Below are 25,050 nucleotides of genomic sequence, written 5' to 3' on the forward strand. Positions count from 1 at the left end.
CATTCTCCCGCCTCAGCCTCCCGAGTAGCTGGGAATAGAGGCACCCGCCACCACACCCGGCTAATTTTTTTGTATTTTTAGTAGAGACGAGGTTTCACCATGTTAGCCAGGATGGTCTCAATCTCCTGACCTCGTGATCCGCCCACCTCGGCCTCCCAAAGTGCTGGGGTTACAGGCGTGAGCCACCGCACCCGGCCCCAAAGCAGTGATTCTCAAACCTCACCTGCGTCAGGGTCACCGGGAGGGCCTGGGTCTGGTGAAATACCCCCAGTTTCTGATTCGGTGGGCCAGGGTGGGGCCTGAGAATCTGCATTTTTGTGGATTCCCAGGCGATGCTTCTGCTGGTCGTCCGATCCCAGGCTTCAAGAACCACTACCCACTTTGTGAGGCCGAGGTGGGAGGATTGCTTGGATCCTTGAGTTCGATACCAGCCTGGCCATCATAGGGAGAACACCCCCCACCCCCAACCCCGCCACAGTTCTATTTTAAAAAAAATAAAATAAAAAATAGCAGTTTGGGAGGCCGAGGCGGGCGGATCACGAGGTCAGGAGATCGAGACCACGGTGAAACCCCGTCTCTACTAAAAAATACAAAAAATTAGCCGGGCGCGGTGGCGGGCGCCTGTAGTCCCAGCTACTCGGAGGCTGAGGCAGGAGAATGGCGTGAACCCGGGAGGCGGAGCTTGCAGTGAGCCGAGATTGCGCCACTGCACTCCAGCCCGGGCGACAGAGCGAGACTCTGTCTCAAAAAAAAAAAAAAAAAAAAAAAAAAATAGCCGGGCGTGGTGGTGCTGGTTTGTGGTCCCAGCTACTCCGGAGGCTGAGGTGGGAGGATCGTTTGAGCCCGGGAGGCGGAGGTTGCAGTGAGCTGTGGTGGTGCCACTGCACTCCAGCCTGGGCACCAGAACGAGACCCTGTCTCAAGAAAGATAAAAAGGAATATACTGGAGATTCTGAAGGCAATGACCATAGTGACCACAGCTGAAACCCCGCAAAGACGGAGGAACCCAAAGAGCCACGAGATCTGTGGGTGGAGACGGCCCAGGAGGCTGCAGCGGCCTGCTTTCAACAGCATACTTCTAGGTGGGACCCCCTGGGGCGGACACCGCCGCTCCCCTTGGCCGCGGTGGCGGGCGCCCCCTCCCGACGCTCTTGGGTAGTGCAACCCGGACCGCACAGCGGAGCGGCCGGCCCAGGTGGGCGGGGCCAATCCGGACCAGCCTCCCGCCGCCTCAAGTCCTTGGGTTGCTGGGACTGCGGGCCGTCGCTAAGACAGTCCCCGCCCGTCGGGTGGGCGGGCCCAAGGAGACCGCCCCGCTCTTCCCCCCGCGCCTTGATTGGTCAGCGTCGCCCGTGCGCGATGACGTCGTGCCTGGGCGGAAAATTTGCGAGAGTAGCGCGGGAGCTGAGAAGTTGGAGGGTGGCGTTTGTCCCGGCAAGGCCTTGAGCAGTTTGTTCCGCTGTCTTCCCGCTTCCTGGTGCCCCGACTGCGTCCCCACGAACTCCCCGTCCTTACCGCCGGCTGCTGTGGAGTGCCTCGCTGTCTCCCAGGTCCCCGAGTGAGCGTCGAATGGGACCTCTGTGGCGAGGGCAGGCCTGTGTGGGTGGCACTGAGAGGGAGGAGGGGAGGGGGATGTTCGCAGTTTCCCTGCGACCCCAGGGACTTTCCTCTTCCCCGCCATCCACCTCCTTAGGCCTTTGGGGTCGCCGACTGGTCTAATGTCGCCGGGCCTTGTGGCTCTGGGAAATTAGCATTGATTAATCTTCCTAACAGTTTTTGTTTTTATAGAGACAGGATCTCTCTATGTTGCCCAGGCTGGTCTCGAACTACTGGGCTCAAGGTATCTTCCTGCCTCGGCTTCCCAAAGTGCTGGGATTACAGGCGTGAGCCCGGCCAGCTCCCAATAACGTTAAGTGCTTGCTAGGAGTCAAGCGCTGTGCTGAGCGCAGGGGTTTCCCAGGTCATTGCGTCCCCAGTGCTTAGTGCCAGGCACTGAGCAGAGGCGCGATTCGTATTTGAACTAAAACGAACCCCGTCCCTGAGGAACAAGACCTCTACTGGGAAGTCAAAGAAATGAATAGTGATTGTATGGTGTGATGGGTGCTCAGCTCCTGGTGGACAGTAGTAAAGGGGAGGCTTGTTTGGATACCTGACCTAAGCCTTGGAGGAAGAGGCAGACACTGGAAAACTAGAGTCCCTGCGTTCTCTCACCACTTGCTAATGGGCCTCTACAACCCCAGGAAACCTCAACAAACCTTTCCCTTCTCCAGATGGATGTCTATTCTTGCAAATAATTAGGAAACGCATTGCAGAGTATTGGTTCTTTCCCTCTCATTAGGTTCCTGGTTTCAGAGAAGATGACCGAAGAGCTGGATTTCGTGGGACAGGACTCTGATGGGGGTAGTGAGGAAGTGGTCCTGACTCCTGCAGAGCTCATTGAAAGGTTAGAGCAGGTAAGCATCCCAGATGGAATCCCTTTGCTCCAGTCAGCCTTTTTATTTAGTTCAACTGTGAATATCAGGGATCACAAAATGAGGAAATGGAATTCGGGGCTTATTTCAGGAGAACAGGGACTGGATCTTACCATCTACATGGAAACGGGAAGCAGGAAGGACATCCTCTGTTAGAGACCTCATCATGTCAAACAGCATCCCCAAGTGGGGTCAGTAAGGGACAGCTTTGGGCACATTCAGCGAACAGTTCACAGAGCAAGGATCCACGTGATATTTTCAGGGACTGTAGAGGTCCCTGAACTTCTTTACCTTAGTGCCTTGAACATCTGCTGTTTCCCTGAAGAATGCCTGTTTAGCAAGAAAATGCAGAAATGCCTGTAAGGGAAAACTGGTCATATTTTTCCTTTTTCTCACATGTTTTTTCTTGAGTCATCTGCTCTCCATATGTCCACTGCTTATTTAAAACCCTTTCTGAAATATTTCTCCTTTAAGTTATAATAGCTATGACTTATTGCATATTTCCCATGTGCTAGTAACTGTGTTCTTTACACTTATATCTTATGATGCTCTGGTAACAGGAGTTCAGACTATCTGGATTTAAATCTGTCTGTGACACTCCTCTGTTATGTGATCTTAAGCAAGTTAGGGAGTCTGTCTCAAGCCGTTGCTTGACTATAAAATTGAGACAATAGGGCCGGGCACGGTGGCTCAAGCCTGTAATCCCAGCACTTTGGTAGGCTGAGGTGGGCGGATCACCTGAGGTCCAGGAGTTCGAGATCAGCCTTACCAACATGGTGAAACCCTGTCTCTACTAAATAACAAAAATTAGCCGGGTGTGGTGGCACATGCCTGTAATCCCAGCTACTCGGGAGGCTGAGGCCAGAGAATCACTTGAACCTGGGAGGCAGAGGTTGTGGTGAGCCAAGATCCCACCCACCATTGCACTCCAGCCTGGGCAATAAGAGTGAAACTCTGTCTCAAAAAAATAATAAAATAAAATTGAGATGATAATAGTGTCTACGTCCTGGAGTTTTTGATTAAATGTGGTAATTGTGTAAAGCGCTTAGCATGCTGTCTGACACGTGATAAGCACTCATTAGATGTGAGCTGTTCATAGTAAGTATCCTTATCCTCTTGCTCTAACTGCCCCTTTCCAGAGCTCTCTCATGTTTGCTACTTTAGTATTCTTCATTCTTCCCTGCCATACATGATATCACGAACGACAAAACCAAACTAAAATAATTTTTAAATTATACCTTATATGATAATCCTTACTATTTAGCAGTGATTCTTAATCTGTTTTTATATCACAGACCTTTTTTAGAAACTGGTAGAAACTGTGGTCTTTCATCCCAGAATAACGCATGCATGCATCCATACAGAATTTTGCATATGACTTCCAGGGGATCAGAGAGCCCCTGAAATCCACCCACAGACCTAGTTTGTGGAACAGCATTAAGAATCCTGGTTCATTAGAAAAGGTTCATTAAATAAAAATCAAAAGGCACATAGCATAAAGGAAAAAAGGGATACATTCCTGGAGTGCAGTGGTGTGATCTTGGTTCACTGCAGCCTCCACCTCCCAGGTTCAAGCAATTCTGCTGCATCAGCCTCCTGAGTAGCTGGGCCTACAGGTGTGCACCACCACGCCTGGCTAATTTTTGTATTTTTAGTAGAGATGGGGTTTCACCATATTGGGTTTCGCTATGTTGGCCAGACTGGTCTCCAACTTCTGACCTTGTGATCTGCCTGCTTAGCCTCCCAAAGTGCTGGGATTACAGGCATCAGCCACTGTGCCCAGCCTGTTTGTACTTCTGGATTAGAGTGAAAAGACAGGCCACCAGGCTGGGAGAAGATATTTGCAAAATATTAATATGTAGCTGACACAAGATGATTATCCACAGTACATAAACAGCTGTTTCAGACTGCCCAATACAGACTGATACCTCAGAGAAGAAGAAAACAGGATGACCAATAAGCATATGAAAAAGATGTTCAACCTTTTTAGTAATCAGGAAAATGAAAATTAAAATCATGAGATATCATTTCATATCTATCAGATTGGAAGAACTGAAAAACGTGAGCAATATAAAGTATGGCAAGAATGTAGAGCAGCTGAGTGCAGTGGCTCATGCCTGTAGTTCTAGCAACTCAGGAAGCCCAAGTGGGAGGTTCATTTGAGCCCAGGAGTTTGAGACCAGCCTGAGGATCGTATCGAGATCTTATCCCGAAAAGAAAAAATTAAGAATATAGGGCAGGCCGGGTGCGGTGGCTCACACCTGTAATCCCAGCGCTTTGGGCCAAGGTGGGGGGATCACCTGAAGTCAGGAGTTCAAGACCATCCTGGCCAACATGGGGAAACCCCGTCTCTACTAAAAATACAAAAATTAGCCAGGTGTGTTGGCACGCCTGTAATCCCACCTACTCAGGAGGTTGAGGCAGGAGAATCTCTTGAACCCAGGAGGTGGAGATTGCAGAGAGCCGAGATCATGCCACTGCACTCCAGCCTGGGCAACAGAGCAAGACTCCATCTCAAAAAAAAAAAAAATGTAGAGCAATTTGCACACTTATATACTGCCATGGGATATAAATAGGTATAATCGCTTTGGAAAATAATTTGTTATTGTCTAGTAAAGATGAAGGTGCACATACCTGCGGCCCAGTAATTCCACCCCCAGGTACATACCTAGTGAAAACTTCCACATGTACTCTAGGAGACATTCACAGTATGTTCACACATTGCAGTAGTTAAAAATGAAAATAACCTAGATAACCATAAACAAATAGCATTGAGAAAATATACCATATACAGTGGGAATAAAACAGCAGTGAAAATGAGTAAAATAACTCCTGAAACAGCATGAATAACAGGAACATAATGTAGAACAATAACAACCATAAAATATGAGCTGCCAAAGAAACACTTTATGTAAAGTTCAAACTTGCAAAATTATTGTTCAAGGCAGAGCCGCCACACTTGGGTGATGTGGCACACTGCAATGCCACAGATGCCTCCGTGTGGAACCCCTGCACCTTCCAGGACAGCTGGAGCCCCAGGCTGGTTACTCATTCAAGTGAGCATCATCGGGGTCCTTGAAAGGCAGCTAGAGGATGGGGCGGCAGGGGGTCTGACAGCACAGCTGCGGCTTGCCGGTGGGTAAGCTACAGTAACATCTCATGCCTGATGCTCTAGTACAGTGCCCTGAGTGCAGCCAAGGAAGTGACCCGCCACCTGCATGGCTGCCACAGCCAGATCCTGTCTCTTATGCTGTGTGGCACAGCCAAAGGGACAGCCTGACAGGGCCGCTGATGAGAACAGCTCCAGGAGCATATATAGGATACCCTTTAATGCCTGTAAAAAGTGATTTAAAAGTTGTTACCTATAGTGCAGATTTGCTTATTTTAGTGATTGTTTTAGTTTGCTAGGGCCGCAGAGCGAAGTCCCAAAGACTGGGTGGCTTAAATAGAAATTTATTTTCTTAATTCTAGAGGCTGGGGTCAAAGTGCCAGCATAGTTGGCTTCTTCCGAGGCCTCTGCCTTGGGCTTGTAGGTGACCATATTCTCCCTGTGTGGTTGCATGGTCTTCCCTCTCGTGTGTGTCTGTGTTAAAATTACCTCTTATCAGGACACCAGTCTTACTGGATTAGGGGCCATCCTAATGACCTCATTTTAACTTAATCACTTCTTTAAAGACCCCCATCTCCAAATACAGTCACGGTCTGAGGTCCTGGGAGTTAGGTAGATTTTTGAGGGGGGCCATGCTTCAGCCCGTAGCAATAATGAACAGATTAGCATTTAGAATTTTGATCAGGGGCCAGGCACAGTGGTTCAAGCCTGTAATCCCAACATTTCTGGAGGCTAATGCAGGGGGATGTCTTGAGGCCAGGAGTTCGAAGACCACCATAGGCAACATGGTAAAACCCCATCTTTATAAAAAAAAAAATTTAAAAATTAGCCAGGCTTTGTGGTATGTACCTTTAATCCCAGCTACTCTGGAGGCTGAGGCAGGAGGATCACTTAAGCCTTGGAGGTCAAGAATGCAGTGAGCCATTATTGTGCCACTGTGTGACCAGAAACCAGATGTAGCCATTTCAAGCGTAAAACCTGATTTGAAAAAAAAAAAAAAAGCCGGGCGCGGTGGCTCAAGCCTGTAATCCCAGCACTTTGGGAGGCCGAGGCGGGCGGATCACGAGGTCAGGAGATCGAGACCATCCTGGCTAACACGGTGAAACCCCGTCTCTACTAAAAATACAAAAAATTAGCCGGGCGTGTTGGCGGGCGCCTGTAGTCCCAGCTCCTCGGGAGGCTGAGGCAGGAGAATGGCGTGAACCCGGGAGCCGGAGCTTGCAGTGAGCCGAGATCGCGCCACTGCACTCCAGCCTGGGCGACAGAGCGAGACTCCGTCTCAAAAAAAAAAAAAAAAAAAAAAAAAAGAAAAAAAAAAGATTGGATTTAGATACAAGTTTCTCAGTAAAAATTTTGGAAAGATTTATATGAAAGTTTTATACTAATATAAACTTCCACCTAATGTTTTATACTTTATTGTCATAATTTCATAATGTAAGTGAAGTGGTCCCCGATGCTACCCCAGTGTACCAGACAAGCACTATCATTTTCTTTGAATATCCTGTCATGAACAGGTTGAGAGGTATTCTATAGAGATATAAACAAATGTAGTGAGACCATAAAGAAAATTCAACATGAAATTCAAGCTAATGATTACCTCTGAGGAGGGAGGGACACACAGGGCTTTTTTTTTTTTTTTTTTTTTTGAGATGGAGTCTTGCTCTGTTGCCCTGGCTGGAGGGCAGTGGCTCAATCTCGGCTCACTGCAACCTCTGCCTCCGGGGTTCAAGCAATTCTCCTGCCTCAGCCTCCCAAGTAGCTGGGACTACAGGCGTGCCACGCCCGGCTAATTTTTTGTATTTTTAATAGAGATGGGGTTTCACCATGTTAGCCAGGATGGTTTGATCTCCTGACCTCGTGATCTGCCTGCCTCGGCCTCCCAAAGTGCTGGGATTACAGGCGTGAGCCACCACACCTGGCTTGTTCTTGTAGTTTTAAAAATTATTCAGTATTTGGCTGGGCTCGGTGGCTCACGCCTGTAACCCCAGCACTTTGAGAGGCCAAGGCAGGTGGATCACTCGAGGTCAGGAGTTCAAGACCAGCCTGACCAACACGGTGAAACCCTGTCTCTAATAAAAATACAAAAATTAGCTGGGCATAGTGGCACATGCCTGTAATTCCAGCTACTCAGAAGGCTGAGGCAGGAGAATCGCTTGAACCTGAGAGGCAGAGGCTGCAGTGAGCTGGGATCATGCTTCTGCTCTCCAGCCTGGGCAACAGAATGAGACTGTGCCTCAAAAATAAATAAATAAAAATTATTCAATATTTAATAAAAATCAAAAAGAAATACTGCTCCTAATAAGCACTCCAGAAAATACGATGTTTTCCCATGCATTATGCAGGGTTTTTTTGTTTGTTTGTTTGTTTCAGTCTGCAGGACTGTTACAGATGCTCAGGCTCTGCACAAACGCTATGACAGTAGCCATACCCAGCATTTGGTAATGTGTCTTGACGGTGATCATGGGGAGAAGCAGACACTCAAGGACGTCAGAAAAAAAAAGTTGAGCCCGGTCAGCATATAATTCTGAGCTATGCTAAAACTACATTTCCTGTAATTGAAAGATAAGTGTAGCTTTCCTCAGTCACTTAGGGATATTTCAGTTCTCTAAGCCTTGGAAGTCTCTAAAATGAACCAAACAGCTGTGCCTGAGTCATAAATTAGAGGTTTAACCTCTGGCTCCAAAACTCCATAATAGAAGAGCGCCTGTTTCTATTGTGATCCTGTATACTTTGGGGCCATTAGTAAATTACTCAATCTGTATTTTTTCAATCAGATGAGGATAACTATATCCATTTTCTCTGAGATATGATGATGATGAATGAACAATATTTATGAAGTGCTCTGAGCTTCAGGAATGAAGAGCTGTGTGGATTGGTGGATTGTTGCTTTCTCTCTAAATAGACGTGGGGTGGCGCTGCCTGGGGGAAAGGAGCTGGTGGAGTAACAGTGTGCCCGGGCTGCCTGGCAAAGGCACTGTTTGAACACCAGGTGGTGTCACTCTCAGCACCAAGCATCATACTAACTGAAGTAAGCAAGGGTTTGTATGAGTGTTAGTTGAATAGAAGGTTGTGAACACAGCCTCCCAACTAAAACAAGACACGAGAAAGCAATCGCTAAACGTAGTTTGTCTTCAAAACACCTTCAGTGTTTCCAGTTGGTGGGCAGACAGTTTTCTCACCTGTGCCATCCCTGGTTTTCGTTGGACTTGGGCTGACTCACGGGGTTGTTTAGCTCTGTGGTGGGTGATGCTTGCTTTTTCTGGCATTTGTCTTTTAGGCCTGGATGAATGAAAAGTTTGCCCCTGAGCTGCTGGAGAGCAAGCCTGAGATTGTAGAATGTGTCATGGAACAGCTGGAGCACATGGTAAGAGTCGCTTCTCTTGGATTGACAAAGAAGGAGAAAGGTAAAAGCATTTGGTCAGCACACTGAGAGCTTGTGGTCTGATAGCAAATCTGTTTTGTTTGGCTCAACTCACAGTCCAGTTCTTTAAAAAAACATTGAATTCGTTATCTATGTTTATCAATCTTGAGAGTTCCTGTAAATATCTGGATATTGGCTTCCCATGAAAAGTCTAAAATCCTGCATTTTTGCATGAGAACAGTTGACCAGAGCAGTCCCATGAGAGCTGTCCATGAATGTACTGCCTGCTCCCCACAGCCCCTGACTACCCACCCTTCTCTTGTAGCCTCCCCACCTGGCCCCTGCAAACATTTGAGTTTGTGGTCCCTGGCCTAGATGATCTGAGCATAAATCGTTGTCAACTTCAGAGAAGCTGTAAAATGTGGATATTTCAGTTTCTCAGCTGATGTTTTAATACTGCTTTTTAGACCCAATGGAAGTTTCTTCTGTGTGCTGTATTATCTCCCTTATAATCAGATTGGAGTTCTTCTGGAACCCTCTGGCTGAACAGATTCTATTCAAATGGTCATTTTCTAAAAGTAAATGACTATTGTTTATACTTTATACAATGATAAAATGAAAACTCACATGATATTTTTGTTTTCCTTGGACTGAAACATAGTCTGGGTCCTCAACGTTGCCAGTGATGATGGTTGAACATCATGTTTTTTATAAACCTGCGTTTCTCATTTAATAGGAAGAAAATCTCAGGAGAGCCAAAAGGGAGGACCTGAAGGTCAGCATCCACCAAATGGAGATGGAGAGGATCCGCTACGTCCTCAGCAGCTACTTGCGGTGTCGCCTCATGAAGGTTTGACGTGGAGGGATTGAGACAGCGCAGTCTGTAATGCAGACTGAATGTCCTGGGGAGAACTTGGGCTGGGGCCCAGGAGGGTCCAGGACCTGAAGATGCTGCTAAGAGCCCAATATACGTGTAGCTAAAGTGTAAGGAGGGGGAGAGATTGCTCCGTGGAAGCACAGAGGAATGTGTGTTGCCCACTGCAGGGACACAGCGCACATTTTTAGTCTGTTCACCTGCCTAGTGAGTGGTGCCCCCTTGCGTTACAGCATGGCGATGCTGAAGGGAGAGTTGTTGGCATTGGTCAATAGGGAATGCTGACTAGAGGAGAACTTGTTTCCAAAACTATTTTGTCTGTCAGATGGCCACCGTCAGTGTCAAATGAACCAGGATGACTTATATTCGCCTACAGCTTTGTGGCTATTTAACTTACAAAAATGAAATTGCAGGCCAGGCGTGGTGGCTCACACCTGTAATCCCAGCACTTTGGGAGGCTAGGCGGGTGGATCACCTGAGGTCAGGAGTTTGAGACCAGCCTGACCAACAAGGTGAAACCCCATCTCTACTAAAAATAAAAAAATTAGCCGGGCGTGGTGGCAGGTGCGTGTAGTCCCAGCTACTCAGGAGGCTGAGACAGGAGAATTGCTTGAACCCCGGAGATGGAGGTTGCAGTGAGCCGAGATCGTGCCACTGCACTCCAGCCTGGGCGACAGAGCGAGACTCCGCCTCAAAAAAAAAAAAAAAAAAAAAAAAGGGAAATTGCAAAACATTCCTATTTTATAACTCTGAGAAATTCTTACTTCCTTGACATTTCTTTTCATTTGGTTCTATGTGTCTCTTTAGTTATTACAAATAAATTACCTCTTCTACATGAGAATGCTTCAGCTATCTGAAGACTGCCCACAGCCTCCTCGAAGTGTTCTCCAGGCACACATTTTAGCCGTTCGAACCATTTACTCTCCTGGTCTCTTCTCTAAAAGGGTTCTTGTTTGTCTCTGTCCTTCTTAAGTTACACTGTCTTAAACTGAACACAGTATCCCAGTTGTAGTTTGACCAAGTTTGTGAAAAACAGAATGATCATTTATCTTATTCTGGTTATTAAGCTGGTAGTAATGCCAACCACATCACGTTAGCATATTTATCACATTAGCATATTGACAGGTACGCTGCCTGAGCTCATTCTTCACTCCCGTGGACGCTAACCCCTTTTAAGGTGATAATTACCCCATCCAGTCACTGTCCTCCACTTGTATGGCTTAGGTTTTGGCTCCTTAAATGTAGGGCTTGATACTTATCTCTCTTAAGCTTTATCTTATTAAACTGGGCCATTTCCCTTGTCTCTGGATCCTGATCTTGTCACCTAATGTATTAGCTGTCTCTTAATACTTTATGTCATCAGCCCCCTTGTTTTTTTATTTGTTTGATTGTGTTTTTTCGTTTTTTTTTTTTTTTTTTTTTTTTTGACAGAGTCTCACTCTGTTGCTCAGGCTGGAGTGCAGTGGCGCGATCTCAGCTCACTGCAACCTTCGCCCCCAGGTTGAAGTGATTCTGTTGCCTCAGCCTTCCAAGTAGCTGGGATTACATGCCCCTGCCACCATGCCCAGCTGATTTTTAGAAAAGACAGGGTTTCACCATGTTGGCCAGGCTGATCTCGAACTCCTGACCTCAGGTGATCCACACCCACCTTGGCCTCCCAAAGTGCTGGGATTACAGGCATGAGCTACTGTGCCTGGCCTACGTAAGGTTTTTGATGACATGCTTACCAAAGCTGGTGATGACCAGCTGGGTGCAGTGGCTCACGCCTGTATTCCCAGCACTTTGGGAGGCCAAGGCAGGTAGATCACCTGAGGTCAGGAGTTTGAGACCAGCCTGGACAACATGGTGAAACCCCATCTCTACTAAAAATACAAAAATCATCTGGGTGTGGTGGTGGGTGCCTGTAATCCCAGCTACTTGGGAGGCTGAGGCCGGAGAATCACTTGAACCAGATAGTTGGAGGTTGCAGTGAGCCGAGATCGCACTACTGCATTCCAGCCTGGACAACACAGTGAGACTCCATCTCAAAAAAAAAAAACCTTATGTGAGTATTAATTGGACTGTGGCAAGGGTCTTTCACCAAAGACTTCCCTACAGTTTGACATCTACCCGTTGAGTCAGCATTCTTTGTTCAGCCACTTAGGAGTCTCCCAATCCAAGCTGTCCTCCAGCCCCAGGTCCATAGCTTGCCTGCAAGGGTGTCTCAGAGACATTGTGCTGTGTCTTGTGGTGTGCCTCTCCACCCACCCTATCCCACCTCCAGGCCACATGTCCTTCCTCAGGAGGGTTGTGTAAACCCTCTTTATGTTAACCACATCCTTCTCTTTGACTTTTGCCGATGTTTTCATGAAGATTTTGCTTTATCCTCACAGATAGAGAAGTTTTTCCCTCATGTCCTTGAGAAGGAGAAAACACGTCCTGAGGGGGAGCCTTCCAGCCTCTCGCCGGAAGAGTTGGCGTTTGCCAGAGAGTGAGTGAGTGAGCCATTGGCGTGGGGCACCTGGCTGGTTCAGCATGAGGCCTGTCCTAGAGGCCTGTGCACTGCTGCTTGCTAACCTTGGACGTCCATCAGCTGTGCACACCACAGCGATTTGAATCCATGTCTTTCAGGTTCATGGCGAACACAGAGTCCTATCTGAAAAATGTCGCCTTGAAGCACATGCCCCCTAACTTACAGAAGGTGGACCTCTTTCGGGCAGGTAAACAGGACATTCTCCCTGCAGGTGGCCCACCCATCCTCAGGTGTCCCAGGGTAGGATCCTCTCTTCACTGTTTTTACCCAAATACGAAAAAATAAGCATGTAGATAAACAGAAAGAAGAGGAAGGGTTCTAGCTAAAAACCAAAAAAATCACGGAAAGCAGATCCAATGGTAGGCATTTGAACATTGCTTCCTTGTTCCCTGGGGTGGGCTGAGCCCCATGACTGCACTGGTGCTTGTAGACTCGGGCATGGAGCCGCGTTCGCCTTCGGTAGCCATCTGCTGAGCCTCTGCGAGGTGCTGGCAGCCCCGAGTACCAGTGCTGCAGAGCCTACACCAACATTGTCCCGGCTCAGAGGGGCTGGCGGTCTCTTCATCACAGGTCCCAGAATGCACAGGGCCCGTCTAGCTGAAGGGGAGGGCTGAAACAGGAGGCTAGGGAGACCTCCAGTGAGTCCCTGTAGCCTCAGAAGAGGGAGCAGGTTGGAGGGTGTGGAGAGAGGAGGGAGGGGAGCCGGGGAAGGGGAGCTTGGCCAGAGCCCCTCCTTGGGCCTCTTCGCATCGGCCCCTGAGGGCTGCTGAGCAAGGAAAGGGAGGTATAGGCAGAGCCCTTAACATCAGGTCAACGCACCGGGGGCCCCTGGCTTACAGGATAAAGCCCATATTCCTCAGTGTTTCACAGCGCACCAGATCCAAGCAAGACCTCCTCAGGCAAAATTGCCACACCAAATCAAACGGGCTCCAGTACACCTGAGCCCTGGAAAGTCATCTCTGCCCGGCCTGTGCTGGGGCTGGGGGCCACACGGCCACCCCTGCGGTGGTGGAATAGGGTCTTAGTCCCTTTGAGCTGCTCACAGTTATGGAGGCTGGGAAGTCCAGAATCCAGGCCCCCCCAGATTCAGTGTCTGCCAAGAGCCTGTTCCTCATAGATGGCGCCTTCCATATGTCCTCACAGAGAAGGCAAGGGGCAAGGGGCAAGCAGACTCTCAGGCTACTTTTATAAGATCACTAATCCTAGTCTGTGTGTGTCCTAGTCCCCTGCCTCCCCCCAACCTTTTTAAATTGTTTTTTGTTTTTTGAGATAAGGTCTTGCTCAGTTGCCCCAGCTGGAGTACATTGACGCTGTCATAGCTCACTGCAGCCTTGAACTCCTGGGCTCAAGCGATCCTCCCACCTCAGCTTCCCAAGTAGCTGGAACTACAGGCATGTGCCACCATGCTTGGCTATTATTTTTAATTTTTTTTTGTGGAGACAGAATCTTGCTATGTTGTGTAGGCTGGTCTCAAACTCCTGGCCTCAATTGATCCTCCAGCCTCAGCCTCTCAAAACGCTGAGATCACAGGCATGAGCCACTGTGCCTGGCCTATTCTCTTCTTATAAGACACCAGTCAGATTGGATTAGGGCCCACACTACTGGCCTCGCTTTCACTTAATTGCTTCTTTAAAAGCCCTGTTTCCGAATACAATCCCACACTGAAGTACTGGGGGTTAGGGCTTCAACATATGAATTTTGCAGGGACACAGTGTAACCCGTAACACCAGGAGCAAGTCAGACCCATACCAGACTTGTGGAACCCTGAATTGGTCATTTTGCTGAGGCTGCCTGAGGAAAACAAAAGGCCCAATCCATGTCCAGTTTCCTCCCTGGTCAGCCACTCTATCTGCATCTTAGAAGAGTAGGAATGGGCTGGGCTCCTAACTAAACCCTGAGTGTGCCATACCATTCTTCCCAGCAACTTTTCCTTTGTTGCCTTTGTTGGCCGAGCGTTTCCTAATCACATTGTTGTTTTCCTGGCAGTTCCCAAACCAGATCTAGATTCTTACGTGTTTCTGAGAGTGAGAGAACGACAAGAAAACATACTGGTAGAACCAGACACAGATGAGCAGAGGTGAGTGACGTGCATCTTTCACAGTGGGCACGTTCCTCCTGATGGAGGGCCACCTGAGCTCTGCAGGCAGACGTGTTTCCCTCTTTTTCAGGGACTACGTGATTGACCTGGAGAAGGGCTCACAGCACTTGATCCGATACAAAACCATTGCACCTCTGGTTGCATCTGGAGCTGTCCAGCTAATTTAAAACTAGGCATAAACAGCCGGGCGCGGTGGCTCACGCCTGTAATCCCAGCACTTTGGGAGGCCGAGGCGGGCAGATCATGAGGTCAGGAGTTCGAGACCAACCTGACCAACATGGTGAAACCCCATCTCTACTAAAAATACAAAAAAATTAGCCGGGTGTGGTGGTGTGCACCTGTAATCCCAGCTACTCAGGAGGCTGGGGCAGGAGAATCGCTTGAACCTGGGAGCAGGAGGTTGCAGTGAGCCGAGATCGTACCATTGCATTCCAGCCTGGGTGACAGCGAGACTTTGTCTCAAAAAAAAAAAAAAAAAAAAAAAAAAAACTAGGCATAAACTCATGAGGTCAGGAGATCAAGACCATCCTGGCTAACATGGTGAAACCTCATCTCTACTAAAAATACAAAAAATTAGCCAGGCATGGTGGCGGGCCCAGCTACTCAGGAGGCTAAGGCAGGAGAATGGCGTGAACCCGGGAGGCGGAGCTTGCAGTGAGCCAAGATCATGCCATTGCACTCTAGCCTGGGCAACAGAGTGAGACTCCGTTTCCAAAAAAGAAAAAACACACACACACACTAGGCGTAAACAAGAATGAAGACCTGGAACCCTAGAGAAAATACTAGAAACCCCTCGTATCACCTTGGGCCTGAGGACAATAACAGTAATTCACTAGGCATCAGAGAAAATACTGGAAACCCCTCGTATCACCTTGGGCCTGAGGACAATAACAGTAATTCACTAGGCATCAGACACTCCTCAGCAGTGCTGTGGGCCGCGGGCGGGAAGAGGGGCTCCAGGCAGGATTGCTTGTGTTGCTGCATGTCCTGTCTGCTGTTTTAGCCCGTGTCAGTAGATGGGGCCATTGTACTGTTTGTTCTGCACACTTGGCGGAGCAGTAGAGGCTCTCAGCACGCCTTTTCCCTTTGTAGTATTTTCTGAGCCAAGGAAAGTCAGGCAGAAGTAGTTCATAAGAAGGCATCACCGCCTGTGATCGGGGCTGCATTTAGCCCTGACCTGATAATGGTAGGAGAGTTCATTTAGCCTTTCTGCTGGGAAGATTGTAAATAGATTAAAGAAAACAGCTGTGGCCTTCTCCCGTCATACATCATTAGACTGTGTAAACTAACATTTTGGAACCTCTAATACTGGACTTAAAACCAATTTCTGTCATGCTTAACTGAAAATCACAACTAAACCAATAAACCATCATTAAATTTCCATTCTGCGGCAGAAGGCACCTCTGGACGGCTCCTGGCTTGTAGTCTAATGAAGTATGTGCTCCCTGCTGTTAACCCGCAGCCCTCCCCAACTCTCCAGCAGCTTTGCCAAGCCAGCCTCCGGGCCATCTGGCTGTCCTTGGCCAAGGCACTGTTAACAGAGTGACGTTAACCATCTTGTGACCTGTGGCCACTTTTCTGGTTTAAGTCCTTCACTTTTTCAAGAGGAATGGGTGAAATTAATATGCATGCAGAATCTCACAGTGATGCCAGAATGAAGGATGTATAGGCAGTGAATGAATGATCTTTCCTCGAAATGCTATAAAAAGCAACCTGCATTCCAGTCTTCTTCCTGGATGAAGTTGGCAGATTTCCATTTGCAGGGTGTGGGCTGCGAGAGTAATCAGTAACATTGCTGTCATTTCCAAGAGAAATCAGTAGGGGAAAGCAAGGGAGGTCTTTTTTTTTTTTTTTTTTTTTCTTTTTTGAGACGGAGTTTCCCTCTTGTTGCCCAGGCTGGAGTGGCAGTGGTGTGAACACGGCTCACTGCAGCCTCCACCTCCTGGGTTCAAGAGATTCTCCTGCCCCAGCCTCCCGAGTAGCTGGTATTAGAGGTGCGCACCACCACACCTGACTAATTTTTTGTATTTTTAGTAGAGATGGGGTTTCACCATGTTGGCCAAGCTGGTCTTGAGCTCCTGACCCCAGGTGATCCACCCACCTCAGCCTCCCAAAGTGCTGGAATTATAGGCGTGAGCCACTGCACACGGCCTGGGGAGGTTTTATTTCTTGTCAAAGGTATTTGATACTCATGCAGTCCCTGGAGGGTCTCACTGGAGAGACAACATTTAGGCTGAGATCTGATTAACAGGAGGCAGCTGCAGTGCAGAGGTCAAAAGGGAGGGTGTTCCAGGCAGAGAAAACAGCCTGTGCAAAGGCCCTGAGGCAGAAACAAGCTCTGCTTGAGGTCAGCCTGGCTAGAAAGCCCAACTCAAAATAGAAAGTAGTACATGGTAAGGTCTGAGGCAGGCTGGACCCGGATCTTACAGGACCTTGTTAATAAGGATCCCATTTGGTCCCCCGCAGTCCTGAGAAGCAGGCAGGGCTGTGGGAAACAGCAGGTATTTAGTGGTAAGCCTGAGATCAGAACCCAAGTCTCCATTTCCTAGTCACATTCTTCCTGTAGTGCTAAGCCCAGAGACCTGAGCTGTTACCTAGAACAGTGCTTCCTAAGCCTTAATGTGCATACCCATCGCCTGGAGCTCGCCTTAAGATGTAGGTTCTGCCTGAAGCCCAAGTTCATTTAGTATGTCATGGTTAATTCAGAGTAAAATCAAGTTAGTACCTGATTTATACTTGTTATATAAAGAAAGAGACAACTTCACTGTATGATCACTTTGTCACTTTTCAAAGCACTTAATTCCCGTTCAATTGAAAATGTTTCAAGAACAAACCTGTTTGGTCATTTTATTGACATTGCACATTTGTATATGAATACATTTTTGCAAATTAAAAAGAAAAAGATGTAGGTTCTGAAACAGGGTGAGGTCCAGGATCCTGCCTTTCTAAGGAACTCCCACGTTGTGCAGTTGCTGCTGGCCTGGGGACCACATTGAGTGACGGCTCTATGTCTTCATGCCTCCACCTGCTGCCCTGTACATGTCCGACTGCACGGAGCACTTTACATCCTCTAAAGCCACAGTAAATTGCTCCATTTCCTAAGTTACCTCTTCAAGAGAAGACTGGTTTTGATATGTCATTTTTAAATAAAGGAGAAGTTGAATTTCAAAACCAAGTGGAACAGGAAATTATGTGGCTTGGTTGACATTGATTTTAACATTTGGTTCATGGTGAGTGTTTTGCTTTATTGTTAAAAAGTCGCCGCTAAAAGCATGACAGAACATTTTATCAAATGATGGTGTCATCCTTTACCGTAAGCTTGCCCCTAGCAAGACAGCTCTTCCTGAGACGTGCTCGCAGGCCCCGACGTGGGTTTTCCCACCGCAGTCATCATCCGTCATCTGTGACCTTGCTGCGTTTACTCCATGCTCACACCCCAGCAGCCCGCCTGGCTTTGGCATCGCCCTCAGAGGCATCAAACTTGCCCTGCTGCGATGTACAAGAGTTAGCCAGGAAGCTTGCAGAGTGCTTTGATTTTGTTTTTGTTTTTTTGAGATGTCACCCTGGCTGGAGTGCAGTGGTACAATCTCAGCTCACTACAACCTCCGCCTCCTGGGTTCAAGCGATTCTCCTGCTTCAGCCTCCCAAGTAGCTGGGATTACAGGTGCACACCATGACACCCAGCTAATTTTTATATTTTTAGTAGAGATAGGGTTTCACCATGTTGGCCAGCCTGGTTTTGAACTCCTGACCTCAAATGATCTGCCTGCCTTGGCCTCCCAAAGTGCTGGGATTACAGGTGTGAGCCACCATGCCCAGCTGCAGAGTGCATTTTTAAGCAAACACATCATATGTCAATTTTTCATGTAGTGTTCTTTAAGTAATTTATCTTGGGAAGCCAAATATCCCGTTCAGAATTCTGTAAGAACTGATTTTTCAAATGTATCTAATCAACTAGCTATGAAAGCCCTCTCATTATATTGTCCAAAAAAACTTTGTTTTTTAAAAAAGCAAAATCAGTATTCTGTACTTATTTAACAGATTTGGTTTCAAATAGCTTGGCTATTTCCGAAAAATCGGATATTCATTCCATGGCTAAGAAACAACTACTGGGTATATTCAAAGAGATGTACCAGCCCAGGCTTGGTGGTTTACACCTGTAATCCCAGCAACTTTGGGAGGCCAAGGTGGGAGGATCGCTTGAGCCCAGGAGTTCCAGACCAGCCTGGGCAACATAGTGAGACTCTGTCTCTACAGAGAATAAAACAATTAGCCTGGCGTGCTGATGTACATCTGTAGTCCCAGCTGTTTGAGAGGCTGAGATAGGAGGATTGCTTGAGCCCAAGAGGTTGAGGCTGCAGTGAGCTATGATTGCACCACTGCAATCCAGTCTGAGTGACAGAGCAAGACTCTGTCTCAAATATATGTGTGTGTGTGTGTATATATATATATATATATATATATATATATATAAAATTCTTTTTTTTTTTTTTTTTTTTTTTGAGATGGAGTCTCACTCTGTCACCCAGGCTGGAGTGCAGTGGCACGATCTCGGTTCACTGCAACCTCCGTCTCCCAGGTTCAAGTGATTCTCCTGCCTCAGCCTCCCAAATAGCTGGGACTACAGGTGCGTGCCACCACACCCCGCAAATTTTTCTGTATTTTTAGTAGAGATGGGGTTTCACCGTGTTAGCCAAGATGGTCTTGATCTCCTGACCTCGTGATCTGCCCGCCTTGGCCTCCCAAGTGCTGGGATTACAGGTGTGAACCACCACGCCTGGCCATATATATAGGAGATTCTGCAGGCAATGAGAATATTTAATTTACCAAGTTTACTATGCATGAAGCTCTTTTTGTTTTTGAGACAGAGTCTTGCTCTGTTGCCCAGCCTGGAGTGCAATGTCACAATCTTGGCTCACTGCCATCTCCACCTTCCAGGTTCAAGCAATTCTGCCTCAGCTTCCTGAGTAGCTGGGATTTACAGGCACCTGCCACCACATCCGGCTAATTTTTTTGTTTGTTTTTTGTTGTTTTTTTTTTTTGTATTTTTAGTAGAGATGGGCTTTCACCATGCTGGCCAGGCTGGTCTCGAACTCCCGACCTCAGGTGATCCGTCCACCTCAGCCTCCCAAAGTGCTGGGATTACAGGCGTGAGCTACCGTGCCTGGCCACATCAAGCTGTTTTTAAAGTAGATTAACTTGTATATCTCCACAGCAAACCTATGCAAGGAAAAATTTGAGATTTTAGAATGGGCAAAACATTACTGGCTATCCTTTCAATGTAATGCTTGATCCCTGTGCGCTGTGTGCCCATGTCTTTAAATTTTACAACTCTGTAGAGGTACAAGTTGATTTATAGAAAACTTATAATGATGTGAATATTTCCTCTCTTGCTATGCAAATGATTCCTGCCAATGGCAATGTAAGTGAATTTTGTCCTGTTGAGAATAAGTAAAACCCCCATTTGATTGGATGTTTTTTGTTTTGTTTTAATTTGGTGGGACATAGTCTCGCCCTGTTGCCCAGGCTGGAGTGCAGTGGCAGTCTCGGCTCGCTGCAACCTTTGCCTCCCGGGTTTGAGTGATTCTCCCGCCTAAGCCTCCCCAGTAGCTGGGACTACAGGCATGTGCCACCACACCTGGCTAATTTTTGTGTTTTTAGTGGAGACGGGGGTTTGCCATGTTAGCCAGGCTGGTCTCGAATTCCTGGGCTGAAGTGATCCACCTGCCTTGGCTTCCCAAAGTGCTGGGATTACAGGCATGAGCCATGGCATCTGGTGAGCTTTGATACCAGACTTCTTTGCTGAAGGCCACATCACTTCAAAGTAGAGATGTGATCAGACCCCAGTGAGGCCAGGGCACCTGAGTCCATCCTTTTCATCTTACTGTAATCTTTCTTTCCACAAAAGAAAAGAAGATCCAAAAATGTTTTTAGCAACAATAGCTTCACTGGAATAAGGTCTCATATTCGAAAAAGACTCATTTGAGGGAATAACCACTACCATTCACGTTGCTTTAGAAGAGGTGGCATTTTTCTCAACATAGCTTTCTGTTTTAACCAGGTCCTATTCTACGTAACACAATGCTGACAAATTCTGCCTAGCTTGTTAAGACAAGGAAAACCACTCGAAATAAAGCCAGCACACAATTACCTAAGTCTTGCTTCTTGTCCAGTTCTATTAGTTTCTATGGAAATAAGAATAAAAGTAAATGACTGTTTTTGCCTCTAAGGAATTTACAATTAATCCTGAGAAGATGTCTTAAGTGTAAACCTAAAAGTATGAGATTCTTTGGCTCAAAAAAAAATTTTCCTAACTGCCAGGCCTAGGGTTAAGAGGAAGTTATTTTCTTGGGTTCAGAGATTTGCATATGAATGTTTTAAGCCTCTTAAAGTGGCTTAAAACAACTTGGGACCCAAAGTTGTTGCCAGCTCAAATGTAAATGTTTTTAAACTTCAAATTGCTGCTTCTGTTATCACTGAACCTATAATTTTCCTTAAACAGAGTTCTGACCATTTCATTGCCTCTTAAAAAGCTTCAGTGGGCTGGGCACAGTGGCTCACAGCTGTAATCTCAGCACTTTGGGAGGCAGAGGCAGAGGATTACCTGAGGTCAGGAGTTCAAGACTAGCCTGGCCAATATGGTAAAACCCCATCTCTACTAAAAGTACGAAAATTAGCTGGGCATGGTGTCAGGTGACTGTAATCCTAGCTACTTGGGAGGCTGAGGCAAGAGAATCACTTGAACCCGGGAGGCGGAGGTTTCAGTGAGCGGAAATCTCGCCATTGCACTCCAGTCTGGGCAAAAAGAGTGAAACTCCGTCTGAAAAAACAGCTTCATTGGTTACTCATTGCCTACAGAAAAGGAAACAGTAAAGGAGATTAATATTTATCTGTGTTTTGGACAATAGGCAAAATTGCTTTCCACGAATTATTTAATCCTCATAACGACCCTATGAGATAAGCGCCAGCTCACCATGGTACCCCAGCTTCCTGGTCAAATTGCCCTTTCTCTTTCCCTAAATGGCTTATGATCTCTTTTTTAATACCTACAGTTTTACTATTTTATCTTTGTTAAAATCCCACCAAATTATTTGGGGAATTAAGTAAGGTGTACAAGTTTTCATATGAGAAACACTGGAGTGATTTGGGCACACACAGTTTTCTGGTCGGCCTGCAATCTCACTTCCAGAAGAGGTCATGAAAATAACAGTGAGAAATGGCCTCTCCTACACCCAGCTTCACGTGTTAAAGCGTGTGCCGTCCACTCCCACTTCTGTTTGTAGATATGGCTGCCCTCAACCTCCGGACGCGTGATTTGGCCCTCAATCCAGGTGAGACTGTAGCAGGCCTCCTTTGTTTGTGTAGAAGATCATCAACTTTGCCATCTTCTGGTATCTAAAGCTTTCTGATCTCCAATCAACAACATAACATGTGTACCCTTTGGGTCCTCTTTAGTGAGCTCATGGGTAGGCTGCTGCCCACACTCTTGTCAACAGTTTGACAACTAACACAAGAGAGAGCCGAAGGGCTGTTTCTTCAGTCCATTTCTCTTGGTTCTCCAACTTTTTTTTTGAGACGGAGTCTCGCTCTGTCGCCCAGGCTAGAGTGCAGTGGCGTGATCTTGGCTCATGGCAACATCTGCCTCCCGGAGTCCAAGCAATTCTCCTGACTCAGCCTCCGGAGTAGCTGGGACTACAGGCGCACACCACGACGCCCAGCTAATTTTTGTATTTTTTGTAGATATGGATGGGGTCTCACCATGATACCCACACTGATCTCGAATTCATGAGCTCAGGCAATCCACCCACCTCAGCCTCCCAAAGTGCTAGGATTATAGGCATGAGCCACTGCTCCCAGCCATCCAACTTTTACTTCTGTATCAGACTGGATCCCATAAGTCAGTATTTCTGGATGAATGTATTAGTTATTTGCTTTTAGCAAAGAGACAGCCATGTGAAAAACATTTCCATGTTTTCTGAAAATTAGAACTGAAGGCATTATCTATTACATATCCATTGTTTCTATATAAGAATCCCTGTAATAAATTTTTCTCAGAATTTAGTGCAAGTAAAAGTTTATATCTTCAAACTTTATGGGTCATTTTATCAGACAAAGGAGTCCTATCTGTTCCCCTTCCCGGCCTCCCTACTAGGAACTCAGAGCCACTTTGTGTGCCCCCTGCCTCCCTCTCAGCTTCCTTGTGTCTTTCCTTAAATAGTTTCTGATCTCCTTATGATACCTACAGTTTAAATCTTCTATTTTGCCTTAATTTTAAAAGCTACCCCAAATTTGGGGAAGAATTACATAAAAGATATATAAGTACATATTATTAGTAACTTGGATATATATTATTAGTAGCCTGAAGTTCCCACTTTTTAAAACATGTATGGGAATGAGTGATTTATAAGCCATTTGGCAGCACATGAATTCCTAAGTAGGAAAATTCATAAGCAAAAGTGGTAATGAAGGCAGGAGGTGTAGTGTCTTCTGTTATCTCACTCCAGCACTTGTTTAAAAAGAGTGGCCAGGTCAGGTAAGTGACCCAGTAACAACAGCAGGTGCCAGGTATAACTCCATTCACTTTAGTCAACAAACAGGTAGGCTGGCTGGGTGGGGTGCCTCACGCCTGTAATCCCAGCACTTTGAGAGGCCGAGGCAGGCAGATCACTAGAGGTCAGGAGTTCAAGTCCAGCCTGACCAACATGGTGAAACCCCATCTCTACTAAAAATACAAAAAAAAAAATTAGCCGGGCATGGTGGCAGGTGCCTGTAATTCCAGCTACTCGTGAGGCTGAGGCAGGAGAATTGCTTGAACCCAGGAGGTGAAGGTTGCAGGTGAGCCGAGATCATGCCACTGCACTCCAGCCTGGATGACAGAGTGAGACTGCATCTCAAAAAAAAAAAAAAAAAAAAAAAAGGTGGGGTTAGACATTGTGGTATGTGCTGCAGATTCAGAGAAGAAAGCCCCTGTCTTAAAGCAGCTTACAGTCTAGCGAGGGAGACCAACAAAAACCAAATCACAGCATACTATGCTTGTATAAAGGTAGGAATGGGCAGGGCACAGTGGCACACTTATGTGATCCCAGCACTTTGGGGGGCCAAGGTGGAAAGATTGTTTGAGCCCAGGAGTTCTAGACCAGCCTAGGCAACACAGCAAAACCTCATCTCTACCAAAAATACAAAAGCCAGGTGTGGTGACATGTGCCTGTAGTCTCAGCTACTCAGGAGGCTGGGGTGGGAGGATGGTTTGAGCCCAAGAGGAGGACATTGCAGTGAGCCAAGATGGCACTATTGCACTCCAGCCTGGGCAACATAGCTAGACCATGCCTCAAAAAAAAAAAAAAAAAAAAGAAAAGAAAAAATGATTGAACAGAGGGCATTATGAAAAAACACAGGAAGAACTCCAAAGGCTGGAAAAGTCCTGAAATCTTCCCAGAAGAGGTGGTACCCAAGCCAAGACTTGAAACACTGGAGAGCTGAGCCAGGCTGAGGAGGGCAGAGAGGATGACTACTGGAGGCAGAAAGGTCACGTGCAAAGGCACAGAAGCCACAGGGTGGATCCAGTACTCTGGAAACTCCCAGGAGCTGGGCATGGCACGTGCATCAGACAAGATTCGGGGATGGGAGGAGAGGCAATTTCCCGTCTTGGAGGAGTCTTATAGGAGTCTCAGGGGAGACAGGTTTTCAGACAAAAGTCTTCAGGAGTCTGATTTGTCATGCTAAAATGTAAATGTATGAATTTTGCATGAAAACATTTAGAAGCCTCTGAAAGACTTTAATATTTGATATAATCAGTTTTTGTGTTTGTTTGTTTTTTGCGGGGGGTGACAGAGTTTTGTTCTTGTTCCCCAGGCTGGAGTGCAGTGGCGCGATCTTGGCTCACTGCAACCTCCACCTCCCAGATTCAAGTGATTCTCCTGCCTCAGCCTCCCGAGTAGCTGGGATTACAGGCATGCACCACCACGCCCGGCTAAGTTTTGTACTTTTAGTAGAAATGGGGTTTCACCATTTTGGTCAGGCTGGTCTCAAACTCCTGACCTCAGGTGATCCACCTGCCTCAGCCTCCCAAATGGCATGAGCCATTGCACCCACCTGATAGAATCTGTTTTACATTTTTATGTATTTATTATTTATTATTATTATTATTACTTTTTTTTTTTTTTTTTTGAGGCAGTCTTGCTCTGTCACCCAGGCTGGAGTGCAGTGGCACAATCTTGACTCACTGCAACCTCCGCCTCCCAGGTTCAAGCAATTCTCATGCCTCAGCCTCTGGAGTAGCTGGACCTATAGGCATGTGCCACCACACCCAGCTAATTTTTGTATTTTAGCAGAGACGGGGTTTGTCTGTGTTGGCCAGGCTGGTCTCGAATTCCTGACCTCAAGTGATCCGCCTGCCTTGGCCTCCCAAAGTGCTGGGATTACAGGCATGAGCCAGCACACCCAGCCCAGTTTTACGTTTTTAGAAATCCAATTCACAGAGAAGTCCCTCTGGTGACTGTGGAGAATGGAGGTCACACTGGAGGGTTAGGAGCCACGGCTGTGCGGGCAAATCCAAGCCAGAAGGAACAAGGGCCTTGTAGTAGACATGCAGGAAGAGGCAACCTGGCAGTGTACAGGGCCTTCTGC

At 47.0% G+C, this 25,050-nt stretch overlaps 1 protein-coding gene across 8 annotated transcripts in view; it reads left to right on the forward strand.

Moving 5' to 3' along the window:
* Positions 1-1,350: 1,350 nt before the first annotated feature.
* Positions 1,351-25,050, forward strand: part of GINS4 (GINS complex subunit 4) — a 39,432-nt gene continuing 15,732 nt past the window's right edge. The window contains exons 1-8 of one of the 8 annotated variants that reach the window (XM_055296041.2): positions 1,351-1,557; positions 2,338-2,452; positions 8,857-8,943; positions 9,677-9,790; positions 12,187-12,284; positions 12,425-12,513; positions 14,313-14,403; positions 14,495-17,595. In XM_055296041.2, coding sequence (XP_055152016.1) covers positions 2,357-2,452; positions 8,857-8,943; positions 9,677-9,790; positions 12,187-12,284; positions 12,425-12,513; positions 14,313-14,403; positions 14,495-14,591 — 672 coding nt within the window. In that variant the 5' untranslated portion in view covers positions 1,351-1,557; positions 2,338-2,356 and the 3' untranslated portion in view covers positions 14,592-17,595. Of the gene's footprint in view, positions 1,558-2,337; positions 2,453-8,856; positions 8,944-9,676; positions 9,791-12,186; positions 12,285-12,424; positions 12,514-14,312; positions 14,404-14,494; positions 20,580-21,707; positions 22,482-25,050 lie in introns of those variants that run through there. The other 7 variants (XM_055296042.2, XM_063611001.1, XM_063611002.1 and 4 more) reach the window with 7 other exon arrangements.

This window comes from Symphalangus syndactylus, chromosome 10, assembly GCF_028878055.3.
Source record: "Symphalangus syndactylus isolate Jambi chromosome 10, NHGRI_mSymSyn1-v2.1_pri, whole genome shotgun sequence".
Classification (NCBI taxonomy): Eukaryota; Metazoa; Chordata; class Mammalia; order Primates; family Hylobatidae; genus Symphalangus; species Symphalangus syndactylus.